The sequence below is a fragment of the Artemia franciscana genome, chromosome 4 (genome assembly GCF_032884065.1).
Source record: "Artemia franciscana chromosome 4, ASM3288406v1, whole genome shotgun sequence".
Classification (NCBI taxonomy): Eukaryota; Metazoa; Arthropoda; class Branchiopoda; order Anostraca; family Artemiidae; genus Artemia; species Artemia franciscana.
Genome location: NC_088866.1, coordinates 37,793,493 through 37,813,077, shown reverse-complemented (window position 1 = coordinate 37,813,077; position 19,585 = coordinate 37,793,493). Strand labels below are relative to the sequence as shown.

Genomic DNA, 19,585 nt, shown 5'->3' with positions numbered 1-19,585 from the left:
TTGCTCGGTAAGTTTTCTTGATAAGATATAATGCTCCAGATGAACCAGAGCACTGGGTCAACCTCATTGCAACTGAGCTAAATAAACCATTCGACTTGATCTACCATAGTACCCTTATCCACAAGCTACTGAAAGTTTCCAATGTTGATGCATATTTGGTAAGAATAGCTCCTAATTTTCTTTCAGATGTAAGTAAAAAAAAAAAAAAAAGAAAAAAAAAAGAAAAAATCAGCCTAATCTGACTCCCAGCCAATTCACTGTGGAGTTCCCCAGAGAACAATTTTACGCCCTTTACTTTTTTGGTTATGATAAATGAGTTGGCAAAAGATGAGTTGGGTGGCTTGAAGTTTGTCGATGATTGATTAGTAATGGAGATGTGTGAAAATAGTTTTTCGAGGGAGGCAGATAGAATCATGGCGTGTTTGTCGCACTAAGAGGAGCACAAAATGGTCGTTAATTGTGAAAAATCACACGTGTTAACTTATCATTTTCTGAGGGATTACTCATCTCTTGCTTTAGAGAATGTTTCAGATTACAGCGTCACGAACATCAAACTTAGGAATATCTGTTTACTCGTCATGGTATACCAGCAACCCACCCATTGCATATTTTCTTACGTTTATCCGACCGCTGGTAGAACATGCTTGTCCCGTTTGGCATTACGGGCTGACCTCATATCAGAAGGACCACCTAAAAAGGATCCAATACCGAGCTCATCTGCTAGTTTCCGAATCCCCAAAAGTCGCTTATTGCTCGCTTTTAAGACAACTTTCCCTTACAACTCTTTCAGCACGCCAAAATGAAATGTGTTTTAAGTTTGGTGCCGGTATTTTGGCAAATCCATGGCTTCGTGAAATCCTCCCCCACTCGTCAATAATTATATATTTATAATTGCTTAAGTTCATCACTATTTTTATTCGCTGTTGACTTTTTAAATTTTAATTTGATTTTTGTTTTCCCTTTTTGTTCAGGAAGTAAGAAATTTTAGTATTTTAGGTTCTAGTTTGACTCTGTGTTATTTTGAGTTTCATTATCTACTTTATATTTTTTGTTCAATTGCGCGTACATTTGTATGACGATGGCTAAGGCTGTGATTGTTATATATTTAGTGCCTTTTCAAAGCATTTTAGAGTTTAGTTCGACTGTGTTTATATTATTTCGGGTTATATTATTTACATAATATTTTTTTACTCAGTTAATGATAAATTTGTAATTTGATGGCTGTGATTATTATATGTTTAGTGCCTTATCTTTTAATGTGACAAAATGACCAATGATTGGCATGGATGTGTAAAGCGCATAATAATAAAATCGTTTGAGTTTGTAAAGGTGAGAACAAGTAATCAAAACAAATCCAAGAGGAAATAGATAACGAATTTTATTACGAACATCCTCTTTTGTACTTACAGCATTGAAAGCAAAAATAAAAGTTTTAGTAAAATAAGATTTTGATCTGCTGAGCTTTAAGCTATTAATTTCAATATATATAAAATATCCAGTTTCATTTTATTAGTTATTCCCAAGGACTGTTCAAGACACATACACTTTAAAACGATTTATATTACAGATAATTTTTTGTACTTAATACGACATTAAAATTAAAAAAATACCGTGAAATAAAAGGTTGAACTAATGAGCTTTTGGTAGCTATATCAAATATTCATTTTAATTTTATTAGTTCTTTCCAAGATTGTTCAAGACACGTATAGCTTTCAGTAAGTGCCAATGACGCAGAAGGCTTTAGACTTTTACAGTTAGGGGATGGGGTAATAGCCAAATTCTTGTAAGTAGTAATTTTTGTTCGTTTTAAACTTGATTTGCACTTTCAATTTTAGTTTTACTTCTATTAAGAGTTATTTATTCGTTTATATTAATACCCGTTGTATGTTTCTTTACTGTGACTGCTTATTTGATTTCTGTTCCTTTTGGGCTTCATTTATTCTTTAATAGTGATTTCTGGATGTTTTGAATAAAAATTTTCAACTAAATGCCATCAGACATTCCTGGGACATGTCAGATACGCCCTTCTAGCAACATAGATGAGCATAGTATCTTTTGATTGAACATTTTTACCCTTAGCCGCTCCTAACACATTGAAGACATACTCTGTTGATAAAATGGATGGACATAGTGTCTTTTAATTTAGTTAAAATAACCTTAAGCATTCGCTGACAGTTCAAGCACTGTTCAACATAACCTGAAAGCTTCCATTTAATATCCTTTACCATTCCTGAGATATTGCTGATACCCCCTTTTGAAAACCAGGATGCACATAATGCACATATTTTCTTTAACGTCCCCTAACATTCTCTGGAAGCGTTCACAAGTAAATTTAAACCCAGTTGCAAACAGCCGCAGTCACAGTAGCAAGTTGTCGCAGTCAGAATTAATCACTTTTACAGCCGCAGCTAATCACACTTGCAGCCGCAGTAGTCGACCTGAAAGTTTCAAGCTAATACCCTAAACCGTTCCTAAAATATTGCAGAAATTACGTTTTTGATAGCGTGAATGCAGATAGTACCTTTATATTAGATCACCATGCCCCTCGAAATTCCACGAAATTTCAGCTCAATACCCAGAGCCTTTTCGGATCCATCCATGATCAAACATCCCCCCAATATTGCCCTGGGGCTGTGGGGGCATACGAGATCCAAGCAAATGAGTCACATCCAATGTTATTACGACCACCCCTTCCAGATAAACCTATTACGAGCCTGGGGCATAAGTTACGACCCTTAACCTCGGGCTCTCCGGGGTTTGTGTCAACCCCGTAAGCATTGCTATATGATCTTTAGACAATTTTGAACAAAATAGCAACCTCAAAATTTCGATCAGGTATATTTGGAGGAAACAGGGCGCAGGGGATACTTTCAATACTGTCTCTTTTGACACTTAAAAAGGGAACTACAACTCTTAATTTCCAATCAAACGAGCCTCCTTTAAAGTTTATACGACCACCCTTTCAATAAAAACCATGCATACCCTCGAGGCATAACTTATAACCCTTGCCCCGGGCTGTGGGAGGTATTGTCAACCCCGGAAGCATTGTTATATGATCTTGGGACTATTTTGAACAAAATGATCCGCTCAAAATTTTATAGATAGATTTGTGGAAAGGAGGGCGTGAAGGGGGACTATTGCTCTCCGATCACTTTGACATAAAAAGAGAACTAGAAGTTTCAATTTTTAGTCAAATGAGCCTCTTTCAAAGTTTATACAACCAACTCTTCCGTAAAAAACCTTATATGCCCCAGGGGCATAACTTAAAACCCTTGTCCTCACGCCCTGGGGGTTGTGTCAGCCTCGGAGGCATTTGTATTTGATCTTTAGACTAATTTGAACAAAATGGCTATTCCAAATTTCGATCTGATGTATTTGGAGAATAGAGGGCTGAGAGAGAAGGGGGTAGTTACCCTCTGATCACTTTTGAATATTAAGAAGGAAGCCAGAACTTTCAATTTCAAATCAATTAAGCCTCCTCCAAAGTTTATACAACCACCTTTTCCATTAAGAGCCTTTTATACCCTGGGGAATAAACTACAATACCTGCCCCCAGGCTCTAAGGGGTTGTGTCGAACCAGATTTTTTATTAACGCTGTAGCGTTGCCTCTGGTACATTTTAAAGAAAAAAGCTTAAAAGGAAGAAAAAATTGACGAAAGAAGTACTTTAAAAACGTAAAAATTAAATGAATTGTTAGAAATATTTTATGTCAACTTTACGAAAAATAGGTGTGATGTTGCCGTCCCACAAACTCCAAAAGTCCAGGATAAAAAATAGGCTATACTGAATACTAAATACACAGCTCAAATTGAGTATAATTAAGCCAATTTACTTCAGTTTTTTTTTAGAAGAATCTTTAGTCTTCCGATTTTACTATCATGGACTTGTAGCTAGTCTTAAACAAGCATTTATGCACATGTCATTTGTAACTACTAGGCCCTTTCATTTGTGATGCGATCATTATACGACCAATTCTTTATGCGGTCGAATCGTGTTGTTTTTATCAACTTTACTTTATCAAAGTATGATAAGTTTTTAGAAATACTGTCAGGGGCGTCGTTTTTTGGGGGGAAGGGAAGGGAGCAGTTACCCCTCCCCCCGAATTATTTGGAGAAAAAACTATTATATAGCCTAGCTCATGCCCCTTTACTATCCGGATACGGACCCCTCTTGCCCCCCCCCACCAATACAAATGCTAGAGCTAATCATTTTGAAAGTAATTGAGCATTCAGAAATTTAAAAAAAAATCTTTAAGAAGATTGAACAAGCAATACCGTCATGGTAGTTTGTCACGTATTGATAGTATGTAACTAATTACTTTTTGATTTTACTAATTAGATTTGATCAAAAAGTCGTCGAGTTGAACAAAACCAGCAAAACAATTGTCTTTCATAAGATTAGACATAACTTACCACAGCCACAGGTCAATGTCCAAGCCGCAACGCTATTAAGGTTTTGAATAAGTCTTTGTTTTTCTCTGCCTATCACCCGTTCACGGTGATTTATTTATTAAATCAATTATGGATGAAAATTTCCACCAAATATTGTATTATTGTGCTGTCACAAGAAGTGCATATACTGATAAATTTGGGAGTTGTGACAAAGAGAGTTAAGAAGTAACTTATTTTTCTCGTTGATAAGCCAAGTTAAAAAATGAGTTAATAAACAGTGCTGTCAGACAGCAGATTGCTGAAAAAAGAGAATTGGGGACTACTATAATTAATACTAACAGCTCAATGCAGCATCAGCCCACGAGAGGCCAACACAGCTACGCACGCTCCTGCCCCATCCCAGTCTATTTAAAGCCACCCTCCTTACACCCTCCCCGGAAGTTTTCACTTCTCTTAAATTATTTCTTAAGACATCCTCCCACCCCATTCCCGGACAAACTTATTTTCGTTTGTCACAAGACAGTTGGCCGATAAGGACAATCTTTGTTAATCTGCCATCCTTCATCCACAAAACGTGTCCTAGCCATCTCAACTTTACTCTCATAGCCATAGAAAGCAGGATTGAACCATATTTTTCGTAAAGCTTACTGTTTAAGATACAGTCAGTCAATCGGATACCCAACACAGTCCGTAGGCAATTTCACTTGAAAAGATTTAGCATTTCCACCACCGTTTTTCGGGGCGCCCAAGCTTCAGAGCCGTATTTAACCAGTGCCATCACTGTGGCTTCCAATGTTTTAATTTTCATTCGCAGATATATCTTTCTATTCTTCCAAACTTCTCTCAACCGTGAAGACACCCTTGGCTATTCTTCTTTTAATATCTTCACTGCACTAACCGTCTTTATTAACAATACTACCTAGATAAGTTAAGCTGTCCATTTTATCGATCATCTCGTTGCGCTCCATCACCTTTTCACCTTCATTTATTCCTGTTCTTTGTGACCAAGTCGTCTTAACTTTAACTTTTAACCCTATTCTTGCAACTTGAACTCGCAAAACCTCTAAGAACTTCATTGACTGTGCTAAAATTTCCATCTAGGATGCTTGAGGCATCAGCTAATCGAACTCTAGAAGTTCCACTTCCCCATTTGATTCTGCGTTCTCCCATTCCGTTTGCTCTGCTCCTTATGACAAATTCCATAAAAAAAGATCCATGCTAAACCATACTAAGCCTATTTAATACTAAACCAGCTACTAACGTCATTTCCTACCTTAACCACAGAAACGTTATTTATGTACATAGCTCTGATCACTTCAATGTATTTATCCAGTATACCATACAAGGATAGGACCTTTGCTAAAGCTCTTCAATCAGCTGAATCAAACACTTGCTCATAATCTTTAAAACTGAGGACTGATGGCACTTGATGACAAAGGCACTTCTCAATTATTAATCTAAGAGTCAGAATCTAGTCTACCCTTCCCAAAACCAGACTGTTCTTCGAAAATTTATCTAGAGCATCTAAATTAGAGCAAGTCTAAAAAGCATCATCATACCAAGGAATGTGCTTTCTACATAAACTAGGCTAATGCCTCTATAATTACAACACCCACTCTTATTACCTTTCTTACAGAGGGTTTAAAAATTTTTTTTCCTAAAGCCACTAGGTACTACCACTTTTTCAAAAATCATGTTCATAGTCTTCAGTAGCTTATCTCTAACCTCATAGCCACCATATTTAAAAAATTCATTTACCACACTACGCCTTGTGCCTTATTATTTTTTAATCCTTTAAGTATAGTCACTAATTCTTCCTCACAAAATAAATATTCCTTCATATCCACAGCGTCATAAAGGTTTTTCATTCTTTTTTATATCTTTTTCCGTAACTCGTCACGGTTTAGCATATTCTCAAATGTTCAGCCCATCTCTCTTTAACTCTTGTCTTATCACTAATTGCAGCCCCGTTCCTATATTTCACTGGGACAAGCCCAGACAGGCTAATCTCTCTCAATTTATTAACATGCACGTACAATATTCTACTATTATGCCGTCTCGTTGCATCTTCCATATCTTAAGCAATGGTATCCATGGTCTCCACTCTACACCTCTTTAATTCATATTTTAATGCTTTCTCCACTTTCTTTAAATTCCTCTTATTTTCATACGATCTATCCCTCAAATGACTCTTGCACACGCCCTTCCTCCTCTCTGTTCAGCCTAAAGCATTTTGAGTAATGCCCCTAGTTGCGTTTCTGACTTTCTTCCCTAAGACCTCATCAGCAACTTTACAAAATGTCTCCTAAAATTGTTATATCAATCTTCTACATAGTCAAATTTTAAATTTTTCAGTTCAGTATAGTCTTAAAATCTCATCCTAGAGTCTCCAATGTCATAGCTTCTCAGAAGGCAGTTACTCGTCCTAAATTTCCGCTCAAAATTAGCCCCAGACACTACTAGATGGTTATCTTTGCTTTTAAAATCAATAACAGCAATCCTATATACCCTTATATCTTCTATTAATCTTGCAAGTCTTTGGTTTACAATCATCTGAGTCACAATTATCTCCATCAGTTACTTCTACTGTGGCATCCACTAATAAGACTAATACCCTACACTTTTTAGCTATAAAACGAGCGACTAGCACCATATTATTAATACCCTCTTTGCTTAGACAAAATTTAGTAGCTTTCTCATTCATCATGAGCCCTACTCCCGCCTATGCATCCCATTCTCCTTGCCTAAGCAAATAAATCCTATATCCCCAAATTTGATATTTTCTATCCCTAGTGTACAAGTTTCCAAAACTCCTAATAAGTCCAGTTCGAAGTGTTTGAAGTCGTTAGTCAAAATATCGATACGATAGTTGTTTTTAACGTTATTACATTCCAAGTTGCAATTCTCATATTCTTTAAACCATTGAGATCATTATGGCCTCAGGGAAAGCAATGGTCCCAGAGCCAGTACAGGACGGAGAATAAAACATCTTCTCAAGTCTACGCAAAGTGCTTAAGTCGGCTTAGAACCAGACAACAAGAAATCCCTGGGACCTTCAGTCGCATGGAGGCTTTGTGCAATCTCATTTCTAAGCTAATTTCGTGGTTTGTCACAAAGGTGAGATAACTGTACAAGCAAGAGACATTAGCAGTATACCACAAATCCAAAAGGCCGGACACCCACCTCACCATAACCGGTTTCCCGTCCAAAAGTGGTTTCATGAACTACCAGTTAAGTGACAATGAATTTTGGTTTGAATGACGATAAAGTAATAGCTTTATATACACCATTTATGGGAAATGAGAGAAATTCTTAGTAATTATAGGTAATCGTATTTAAATTATTATGTTGTTTTTAGTCAACATAAAAAGAAAAACAAATGAAAAAGACAACTTCAATAAACGTAAGTTACTGGGCTGAAAAGTCATCTGTTTTTTATTTGTCACAAATTATATTATTAGATTTAGTGAGCTGCTGTTATAATTGTTATAACCTAACAGAAAAATTCAGAAGAATTTCTTTAAGATTTTTAGGCAATGGAAAATAACGAAAAGACCGACGGAAGTCCCCGTGGACATCTTAGCACAATGCAACTGAAACAATCGGAGCAAATCAAGTGAAGGGATGGTAAGTTTCCTATCTAAGGGGTTTCGGACAAGGCGGTTCTAATGGTGTGCTTCTTATTTTGATCTGAAACTATTTTTGGGAATTATGGACTATTGTGCTTCTTAGTATTGAACGTTACCGTTTCTTACTAGGTTGCTAGCTACCGCTGCAACTCAGAATAATGAGGCAACTTGACAGTATGCATTCTTATATAATAGTATCTGACGTCATTGCAAACTACTCAATGATGTCCCTAATGGTTATAACGTATGATGCATTACGTCGTTCGGCATTTTGCATATGAAAATGCAGTTTTTGTCAAAAATTGCATTTTAAAATTGAAGAAAAAACTATAGAATTCTGAAAATTACTTTAAAGCATTCTAAGATACTTAATAATAGCATTCCTTCAGGTATACCCATAATCTTTTTCTCTTATAAGACATAATTTTACCTCTTATAAAGACATCTGACACATTATAAATTTAAGTACAAATTTTTTTTTACCTGTGCTAAGTAGTAGAGGCAGAGTTTGGTTGCTGGTTGTCGAATAGCATCTAAATACGAGACAATAATTTCACCCAATTCTCTTGCTTCTTGACGCCCAAGCGAAAACTGAGACACAACATCAACAACATTTCCTAGGAGACGTGGAATCTCTATGTTTAGAATAGCAACAATGAATGCACTCTGAAAAAAAGTCAAAGCTGATTATAGGTATGAATAATGACTATTCTTTTTTATGTGCCACTTAGCCTACAGCTCATAAGCCTGTCAACTGTACGATAAAACCATATGTTATCCTGGTACACCGTGATAGTTTCAACCTACATTTTTAGAGGTATAACGTTAACCCATGGCTTCACCAACATTTCCCAACTCTTTCTACTCCCAAATTATCAACAGAAAACTAGGTATGTTGTACCTTACTTGAACCAGAAGCACGTACATTTTCACTAAGTATGATTAGAGATCTGAAGCACTATACGCTCGCCGATCCCCCTCCACCAACCCTCCCGCAACCAGCTTCTTGGCAAAAACGCAGTAGACGAGAGATCCCTTCAATCCCCTCGCCTGTTCCTTTTCCGGCTTTTCAGCAGAGGCAGCAATGTTCCGCCTTGTTTAAACAAATAACAAGCAACGATTTTTTATCTATCAGACTTGAGGCGAAAAACAGGTTTCCAATTTATACAGGATATATCCCATATCCAGATTCTCTTTGGAAATGGATGTTAGGGACACTTTAAGGTACAGAGCAAAAGTAATCATTTTCAGATGTTGTCATGTTCATTTCAGTCAAGAGATTTTAGTAGAATTTATTACTGATTGAAGGCCGGACTAAATGAAACTTCCATCACACTCCTTTCTACTTAAATAGCTATCAACATGAAGACGACATTCAGCAGCTTTTCTTTGAATGTACATCTGCTTCAAGGGATTCCAGCATTTGTATAACATAATTTCTGGGGTTCAAAAATCCATTAAAATGACTGTTATTCCTCACTAGTTTCCCTCTCAGACAGATCCAAACATCTTTAAATAATGATTAACTTCCTAAAGAACAACATAATCGGCTAGTCCATGGATAGTGGATGCCACACTAGCTTTTCTACAAACCAGCACAAAGAGGTGAAAAGGCCTTCCTTGTGTGGCTCATAATCACTCCCTGGACAGGTGAGTTTAGAACTACAAAAATGATTTCTAATTACTTTAGATGCTTTCTAATAGTGCTCCTCGCATTTCTGCATTTGTTAATTTGACAGATTTTCTTCAAAAAACATAAGTGACATGGATGTAGAAACAAACATGATTGGATAACGACTGAGAGTATTTACTAGTGTGTCTAACTTACCGTTACGTTTTTAAACTTGTTTGGGATAGATTTTCCCAAGCTTGCTTCAGTTTTTCAAACAATTTATGCATGCATGATTACATAAGCAGTTCAATTCTACAGCTGTAACTGCTTTTGATCAACAAAAAACGAAAGAAAAAAAGCAGCAACTAAGCAAAATCGAGACTTTTGAGCTATTGTATAATGTTTAAGCCGAGATTTGAAAGCTAGATTAGTTTACTAGGTGGCAAAACTGACTAAACTGGTGAGTATATTCAAGTCAAAAATGTTTTGAGAGGATATTAAAAAAAAAGATGTTTCATTCAATATTGCAAAATATAAACAAATGAAAAAAATAAGAAATCTGTTTGCATTTCGGTGGGTGACAGCAATAAAGCTAATGATTCTGTTAAGGCTTTTCTTATTCTATGATGACTGCAAGGCGTTTTGAAACTAAACTCTACTTACAAAAGGGGGAATTGATTAATCCCATATGGTGTTTAGTAATCCATATAAAACCGTAGTGATCGATAACCGTAGTAAACCATAGCTTAGCGCATTCGTGAACGTCACGATCAACAAGAATACACCATGGCATAACAGGTTGATAGCCGCGGCTTCCAAAATGTGATGCCAATTAACTACAACATACTGGGGTTGTGCACACCTCAACATAACGAAAATTGTATTTTTTTTTTTTTAAGTAGTAAGAAAGCTTTAAAATATGAAGTAAGAAGCTGTAAAGTGAATGCTATAGATAAAATGGCTGAAGATAGGGAAGAAACAGCCAGAAGCCTTAATATTTTCCTGGAATTTAAAAAAATAAAGAAGGAACAGGAAATCAGGACTTGTTCCAGATAAAGATAAGAACTGGGCCAGAATTATTGATAAGAAAAGAGTTAAAGATTGATGGACAGAACCTTCAAATAAATTGCTGTAAAATAAATTACAATGAATCCTACATGGTAAAAAAAGGTGCGCACAAGGTGCAAATTAAAATATGAAATTTCGCCCTTTCTTTACAGAAACAACATTTATATATAAATGATTCCCCAGGATTAAATTACTTACAACAATGGCACCAATAAGTTGCCATAACTGTGGTTTAAGGTACTCGAACAGTTTCCTCCATGAGAACTCAGGTTGCACAGCTACCAGTTTCGAGCCAACATCGAACCGTGTCGTAACTTTTAATGCTTCACATCTAGCTTTTTTCCAATTTATTACCTGACAACCAGCAAACAAAGCCGCAGAACCTCCCGTGACAAGCTTTATCGACGGCTTTCTGATAATACACAAGAAATGAGAGGTTGCATTCCTACAAAGTAAAACAAAACATTGTACCAAAAGATTCATAATTTCTCAGGAATCTCAAAAAATGCTGACAAGTTTAACCGAGAGCAAGAGATTTCTCAAAACCACAAATTCTTACAAAAAGACCTCTAGGGAATTTATACAAAGAGAAAAGAACAATAATGTTAAGAATTATTTTTAGCGTCATTCTAGGCTTCATAAAATTATATACACTGGCGAATAATTACAAATCAGCGATTATAATGGAAGGTCATTGCCTCTCCGAGAGAATAGGGAGGCTGAAAACTTCAACTGTCAATTTTTAAATCCAAATTCCTATCTTTTAATGATCTGTTCATATAAATATAGAAGGAGGGGGCGTAAGAGGGATAAAATTTAACCTTTAATCCCCCTTCATTCCGATAAGTATGATTGGACTACGCTGCTAAGTGGCCAAGTGGATGGCTCTTTCCTTACCAGGAGCTTTGTTTTTACCAAGGTTTAAACTGGAATTTGCAATTTCTACTTGTTTACCACGAGAAACATTCCCCCCTTGTTCCCACTTCCCGCGAATGTAAAAATAGGGTTGAAGAAGGGAATGGTGGCCTTCGACGCAAATAAAAGAGTCTTGGATCAGACAGTTCGCATAAACAAACTGATAGTAACGACCACGTGTTGAAACGGAACTCCTAAAAAACGAAGTTTTGATTACAGCGTATATGCAACAACAAAATTTATTACTAAAACAGAATATAAACATGTAAAACACATTAAGTTGGAATTCTCATACAATTCTACCAGCAAATGAAACTTTGCATAATTTTAGAGAAAGGCGTTAATATCATTTAAAAACGGGCGCAATTTTAATAAAATTATATAACACATTGATAAAAATTGCATACAATGAAGTTAAACATACATGAAAACCCTATTGCCTACCATGTACAAATATCAAATTTCTTATTTTCCCACTGAAGGTTGGTCTTGCATGTTTTTTTTTTTTTTTTTTTTTTGCCACGAGGGATCGTATCGAACTGAGAGTTGGCTATTATTAAGAGGCTTCATCCAACTGAAAAAAAAATAGTACACTTTTTAAGCAGCAAAAGATATTATGTCACAGAAAAGCGAGCAAAAATTATGAGAACTGAGACGGATAAAATTTACTCATAATGCTTTAAATATACGACAAATCGATTAATGCATGGCACAAATTTCTACATAAGACTCCTTGGGGGAAACATGAGTTAATTAACCCCTAGCTCAGAGAGGAAGGAATATTATAAGATCACTTTGCAAAAAAACACTAAATATCGAATCGGTTTTTATGTAGCCTCTTGGTAGGGGCCATACTGGCTTGCTGTACACTTTTAGTCTCCAAAAATGCATGCAGTCCATAAGAGTGAACGGTTATTATGGAATGTTTTATCAAATAAAACTAACGCCTCTAGAGTGTTGCAAACCATCAATCAGGCTGTTGCCCAACACATTCTTTAATAAGAAACAAGGCACTTATGGCCTAATTATTTACAAGATTATAGATTTATAATGCGATCCCCCTCCCCTGAATTTAGCAGAATGTATATGTAAATCAACACAAGAAGAACCGTATGGTGTAGGTGATGAAGGGTAAAAGCTCCACTCTCATTATGGAGATGATAGAAGAAGTTATTGAAGGGGTTCGTGCAGAAGGAGTTATCATAAAAACTTCGAAAGGGGCTCATTCTATTTAATACTGAAAAAGCTAGTGCCCTTCTTAATAGTTGAAGGTGATTGGAGAGAACCCCACCCCCCACGCCCATCCTTTCACCCAAATAAACCAGGTCAAAATTTTGAGATAGCCATTTTTTCAGAGTAGTTGAAATGTCCGGAAATTATATCTTTGAGGATGACAATCCCCCCTCACAGAAACCTCAGAGCAAGGGTCGTAAGTTATTCCTTGGGGGCATATAAGGTTTATATAGAAAGAATGGTCGTATAAACTTCAGAGGGGCCCATTGGACTGGCAATCAGAACTTACCAGTGTACCGTAAGGCCATACTGGCTTGCGATACACTTTTAGCCTCCGAAAAAATGCAGTCCATAAAGTGGACGGTTATTATGGACTATCTTATCAAATAAAACTAACGGCTCTAGAGTGTTGCAAACCATCGACCAGGCTGTTGCCCATCAGATTCTTTAATAAGAAACAGGGCACTTAAGGCCTCAAAAAGCAAATTGGAGCCTTATTTTAAACTTACTGTGAGAGGTGCTTCAGAAAAGACGAAACATTATTTATAGGATTAGAGATTTAACCTGCGAACTCCCCCCCCCCGAATTTAGCAGAATGTATATGTAAATCAACATTAGAAGAACAGTATAGCGTGAGAGGTGCTTCAGAAAAAATAAAAAAAAAAACTATTTATAGGATTATAGTTTTAACCTACAAACCCCCCCTCCCCAAATTTAGCAGAATGTATATGTAAATCAACATAACAAGAACAGTATAGTGTAGGTGATTAGGGGTAAAAGCTCCACTCTCATTATGGAGATGATAGGAGTTTGTATAGAAGGAGTTATAATAGAAACTTCGAAAAGGGCTCGTTCACTTGGAAAATGACAGGGCAAGTGCCCTTTTTAATAGTCAAAAGTGATTGGAGGAAACCCACCCACACGCATCATTCCCCCAAATATATCAAATCAAAATTTTGAAATAGCTATTTTGTTCAGCGTAGTTGAAAGGTCGGGAAATTATGTCTTTGAGGACGACAATCCCCCCCACCCAGAAACCTCAGAGCAAGGGTTGTAAGTTATTCCCTGGGAGTTTAAAAGGTTATTATAGAAAGGATGGTCATATAAACCTCGGAAAGGCTAATTGGACTGTCAATCAGAAGTTCTAGCGCCCTTTTGAGAGTCGGAGTGACGAAGTGACCCCTTTTTCTGGTTTTAGACTAGGGCACTTTTTATAGAAAAAACTGTCGTAGAAACTTCAAAAAGAGCTCAATTGATACGAAATTTAAAGTTTAAGAAATTTCTCTTTTAAGAATCAAAAGCTATGGAGGCAAATTAGCCCCTCCCTCCACCTTCCCTAAGACCTGCTTTTCCCCAAACGCATCCTATCAAAATCGTGAGAGCCATTTCTTCACAATAGTCACAAGAGTATATAACAATGCCTTCAGGGTGGACATGACCCTCCAGAGCCCAGGTTGTAAGTTATCCTTCAGGCGTATAAGATTTTTAAGGAACGGATGGTTGTGTAAACTTTGGATCGGATGGGGCTAGTGTGATTAGAATTTGGAAGATCTAGTTGCACTTTGGAAAAGTCAAAAGTAAATGGAGGGTGACCATTCCCTCCCCCACAAGCGAACTTTGAATTACAGTTTCAAGAGAGGTATTTTGTTCAGCATTGTTGAAAGGTCCAATAATTATGTCTTTGGGGATGTCCACCTCCCCAAGTCCACCTGTTAAGGGCTGTAAGTTAGGCAATTCGTTCATTGACTACATACAGTAGGTGCTATTTAGAAAGGTATGTATGTTTGAGCTTTATTTTCCGAAAATTCGAAGAGAATTCAGGTGACCCTTTCAGAGAATGTTGAGGGGAGTGTTGAACTACTCAAAACACGTAAGTTGTAAGTAATACGGGTTGTAAGGCAATGTGTGTATGGTTGCAAATAAGACACTTCAGCAATATATCGAGAACAACTGTGTGTATTAAGTTGAAACTTATAAAAAATATAAACAAAAAAGAATATGTCAATAAAAAACCTACAGAAATTAATTTAAAAACTTTTCCCATAAAACAAGTTTCTCAAAGAAAAGTAGATAGCTCCATTAAATTCATGAAATAATCAATGAAATAATCTTTCAAGTCTATAACTACCCCAAATCATCATCAATAAATAAATGGAACTGAAAAGAACAGAAATTACAAGAACTAACCGAGTCAAACACAAAACGAACAAAAATAAACAAGAGAAGTGCGGACAACGCTCATGCATTCTCAAGACCAGAACATAATTTGCAATTTACTGAAACCAAAATACATTTAAATGTTTTTCCTTTTTTGACTTTTATCAATAAAAAATTCTTGAAACTTTAAGGAATAAATATCAATATTTGTATATTAAACTGACAATCCAAGGTCATTTTTTTTCTGGGAAACGGGGACGGTGTAAAGAGGGGGCGTTGAATAGATCAGGATAGAGAAGGGCTGTGCGCAGCTGTGTTGGCCTTAGGCGGCTTAGTGCAGCAGTGAGTTGTTAGTAGTAGTAGTATTCTCGATGCATAGTGAAAGTAATTATTGATTTGTTATTGCATTTCTCTTGCATATAAGCCTCTTTCTTGCAGCATGAACGGAAAAAAATAGCCTAAATAGTGCAGTATGGCAAATGGAATATTTCGTTTCTTTTTAGTTTTGATTTCGGTCTTTACTTTTGTCTTAAAAGAATGGCCTTTGAAGTTAATTTTCCTTGTTTCTAATATCATATTTAAGATATTTCAGGGAGTTTACTTCCAGGACCATAAATTTTTGTATATTTGTAAATCTTCCTTGTTGGAAATGATTATCCCGAAATCAGAGTTCGATTTTGCTACAGGATCTCTCATGAAGAAGTCCCTATCAACTCATAAATAAGGCTCTAAAACTCGCGGCTCATTCAATTGAAAATTGAAAGGTCTAGTGCCCTTTTTAATAGACAAAAGTAATTGGAGGGACCCCCCACGCCCATCATTTCCCCCAAATATATCGAATCAAAATTTTCAGATAGCCATTTTGTTCAGCGTAGTTTAAGGGTCCAGAAATTGTATCTATGAGGATGACAGCCCCCCCCCCAGAAACCTCAGAGCAAGGGTTGTAAGTTATTCCCTGGAGAAATATAAGGTTTTTACAGAAAGGGTAGTCGTATAAACTTCAAAGCGGCTCATTGGACTGGCAATCAGAAGTTCTAGTGCCCTTTTTAACCGTCAAAAGAGGGCAACCATTCACCCAATACACCCATAATTTCTCCAAATGCGTGCAATCTAAATTCTGAGATATCCATTTTGCTCGTCGCAGTTGGAAGATCCAGATTCAGTCTTTGAAGATAGACCCCCCCCAGCCCCCACGGGAAAGGCTGTAAATTACGCCCCGGGGGCATTTAAGGTTTTTATGGAGACTTTGGAGGGGGCTCATTGGATAGGAAATCAAAATTTCTAGTGCCTTTTTTAAAAGTCTAAGTGATTGGAGTGCGACTAGCCCCCCCCCCTCCTTACGGTCTATTTTCCAAAATACATCCGATACATATTTTAAGATATTTATTTGTTCGAAAATAGTCCAAAGATAACATAACAAGGCCTTTCAGGTTGACAAGACCCCTGGGGACATAGTGGGATCATAGGGCAGTCTGGGGGCATAGGTTGTAAGTTATGCCCATATAAGCTTAATAGCTTTTTATGGAAGGGCATATAAGATTTTTATGGAACGGGTGGATGTGTGAAGTTTAGAGGAGGCTCATTTGATCAAAAATTTAAAGTTATGGTTCCCTTTTAAGAATTAAAAATGATGGAGGGCAACTAGTCCCCCCCCCACTCTCCCTGACAACTTCTTTTCTCCAAACGCGCCCGATGAAAATTGTGGGATATACATTTTTTCACAACAGTCCTAAGAGCATATAACAATGCCTTTGGGGTGGACATAACCCTCCAAAGCCCATGGGTATGGGTTGTAAGTTATCCCCTGGGCATATAAGGCTTTCGTGGAACGGATGATCGTGTAAACTTTAGATTAGATGGGGCTCATTTGATTGGAATTTGGAAGATCTAGTGCCCTTTTGAAAAGGAAAAAGTGAATTGAGGGTAACCAGTCCCTCTCCCATAAGCCTATCATTTACCCAAACACACCCGACTAAAATTTTAAGAGAACTATTTTGTTCAGTATTGTTGAAAATCCAATAATTATATCTTTGGGGATGTAAAAGTCCCCACAGTCCTTATGTTAAGGGCTATAAGTTAGACAATTCCTTCATTGACTACATATAGTAGGTGTTATTTAGAAAGTTATGCATGTTTAAGCTTTATTTTCCAAAAATCCGAAGTGAATTCAGGTGACCCTTTCAGAGAATGTTGAGGGGAGTGTTGAACTAACTCAAAACACGTTTTATGTATACGGGTTGTCAAAAGAGCGTAACTCATAAATGACTTGGTATATTAATTTGGAACTTTCAGAAAATTATAATGGAATGGATCAAAAAGGGAGTATTTGCACGCTACTACAACTACTGTTACAACTACTACTACTGCTACCACACTAATCCACTTACAATATTGAGAGAAAATTAACTAAATCAAAAGACACTATGTGAATGCACATTGTCAAAACAGCGTATTTCAAAAATCAATTTGGTTATTAAGTTGAAACTTTCAGAGAATGCTAAAAGGAGAAGATTATCTGACCAAAAGGCAATATCTGCACGCTATTAGTAATACTTCTATCACTGCTACATTTACTCCTACTACTACTGCTTCAACAACTACTTCTATTACAACTAATCGTAAGGCAATGCGTTAATGCTGCTGCTTCTACTAGTACTACCCCTACTACTATTAATACTACTACTAATAATATAAATGCCATTATTATGACTACTATTACAACTAACGACTAAGGGTATGAAGGTGAAATTTTCAGAATTTTTTTCTTTTTTTGGGAGGGGGATGACCTTAATCCCAACACGCCGTCTGTATGGTGGTCGTCAAAAGGGTGTGACAGCAATATCTTAGGATCAGTTTGGTGTGTGAAGTTGAAACTAATAGGGCTTGTTGTGGAAGGTGTTGAACTTACCAAAAGAAAATATTAGCATCCTATTGCTACTGCTTCTACTCATGGTACAACTACTTTTAGTATTATTACTACTTCTAATACTACTACTGCCACTAAAGCTAAGGTTACTACTATTAATTCTACTGCTACAACTACCACTGCTGCTACTAAAACCAAGGACATTAAAACGAAAAATTTGTTAAATATTAAAAATTTATGGAACTAAATTGAAGCAAACTATTCCCACACAGGTTATTAAGAGCATATATCAGAAATGCTTGAGGAACGGTACATGACACTAATTTTGCACTCTCAGCGTGTGTTGAAGGGGATGTTGATGAAACCAAGTGCACTATGCGCACAATTCTACTAATGGTGCTATAACTATTGCTACTGCCAAAACTAAGAGTATTAATATGAATCTTTCAATGAATATTTAGGCAAATGTTGAGTTAAATCAAAAAGCTCTAGTTCTATTTTCAGGATTCAAAAGAGATTGGAGGGTCAGCAGCCCTCCTCCAAAGTCTTCTAATTTTCCAAACACATTCAGTCAACATTTTTAGAGAGTCATTTTGCTTAGCATAGTAGAACGGTTCAGTAGCCATGTCTCTAGGAATATTGGGTATGCCAACCCCCAACAATTATGTAATTGGCCCAATATGCTTTAAATTATACCTTACTTTAAAACGAAATCAAAACGCACTATGTGCATGGTTGCAAATAAGACACCTCAGCAATATATCCAGAACAACTGTGGTTGAAAATTTCGAGGCTACTGTATAACTAATTCTATTCTGAAAATTTAAATGTATCACAAGAGTGTTAGTGTACCCAAGTTGTCAAAGAGCATAGAAAGTACTTTTTGAGAATGATATGATATTTTACTTCTCAGGGCAACTTGAGGAGGTATAACATTAAATTAAAAAATACTATTTGTGTCAGGGTTAAACGTTAACGAAAATGTTTCGCCAATATACAAACAGCAATTCAATCTATGGATTCTTATAGATATTAAATGAAAAAAAAAACATTTTTTTTTCAACTGAAAGTAAGGAGCTACATTAAAACTTAAAACAAACAGAAATTATTCCGTATATGAAAGGGGCTGTCCCCTCCTGAACGCCCCGATCTTCACGCTAAAGTTTGACTCTTTGTTACAGTTTACTTTTTCAAACAATAAAACAAGAACTAAGAGCTCATATGGCACTTGTGACGAGGTCGGAAGAACCAAGAGCTCATATGGTATGAGCTCTAACAAAATTCTAAGAACCAATAGATTGATTTAAAAGGAAAATCAGAGGCTTAATGCCGGTCGGGATTTAAAATAAGAGCTCTGAGTCACGATGTCCTTCTAAATATCAAGAAACAATTGAGATTCGATCACCCACTCGTAAGTTATAAATACCTCATTTTTTCTAATTTTTCCTCTCCCTTTAGCCCCTCAGATGGTCGAATCTGGGAAAGCGACTTTATCAAGTCAATTTGTGCAGCTCCCTGACACGCCTACCAATTTTCACAGTCTTAGCACGTCTAGAAGTACCAAACTCGCCAAAGCACTGAACCCCTCCCCACAACTCCCCCAAAGAGAGCGAATCCAGTACGGTTACAGCAATCATGTATCTACGACATTTGCTTATTCGATCCACCAAGCTTCATCTCGATTCCTCCACTCTAAGTGTTTTCCAAGATTTC

General features: G+C 36.6%; 1 protein-coding gene across 5 annotated transcripts in view; it reads right to left on the bottom strand.

The window, feature by feature from the left end:
• LOC136026386 (mitochondrial potassium channel ATP-binding subunit-like) overlaps positions 1 to 19,585 on the bottom strand; it is a 72,478-nt gene that overhangs the window by 41,666 nt on the left and 11,227 nt on the right. For all 5 annotated transcript variants that reach the window (XR_010617279.1, XM_065702936.1, XM_065702934.1 and 2 more), the window contains exons 3-4: positions 10,900 to 11,146; positions 8,505 to 8,687 (exon numbers count right to left, since the gene is read on the bottom strand). Coding sequence is in view for 4 of the 5 variants with exons in the window: in XM_065702936.1 (XP_065559008.1) it covers positions 8,505 to 8,687; positions 10,900 to 11,146 (430 nt within the window). In the remaining variant the exon portion in view is untranslated. The remainder of the gene's footprint in view (positions 1 to 8,504; positions 8,688 to 10,899; positions 11,147 to 19,585) is intronic.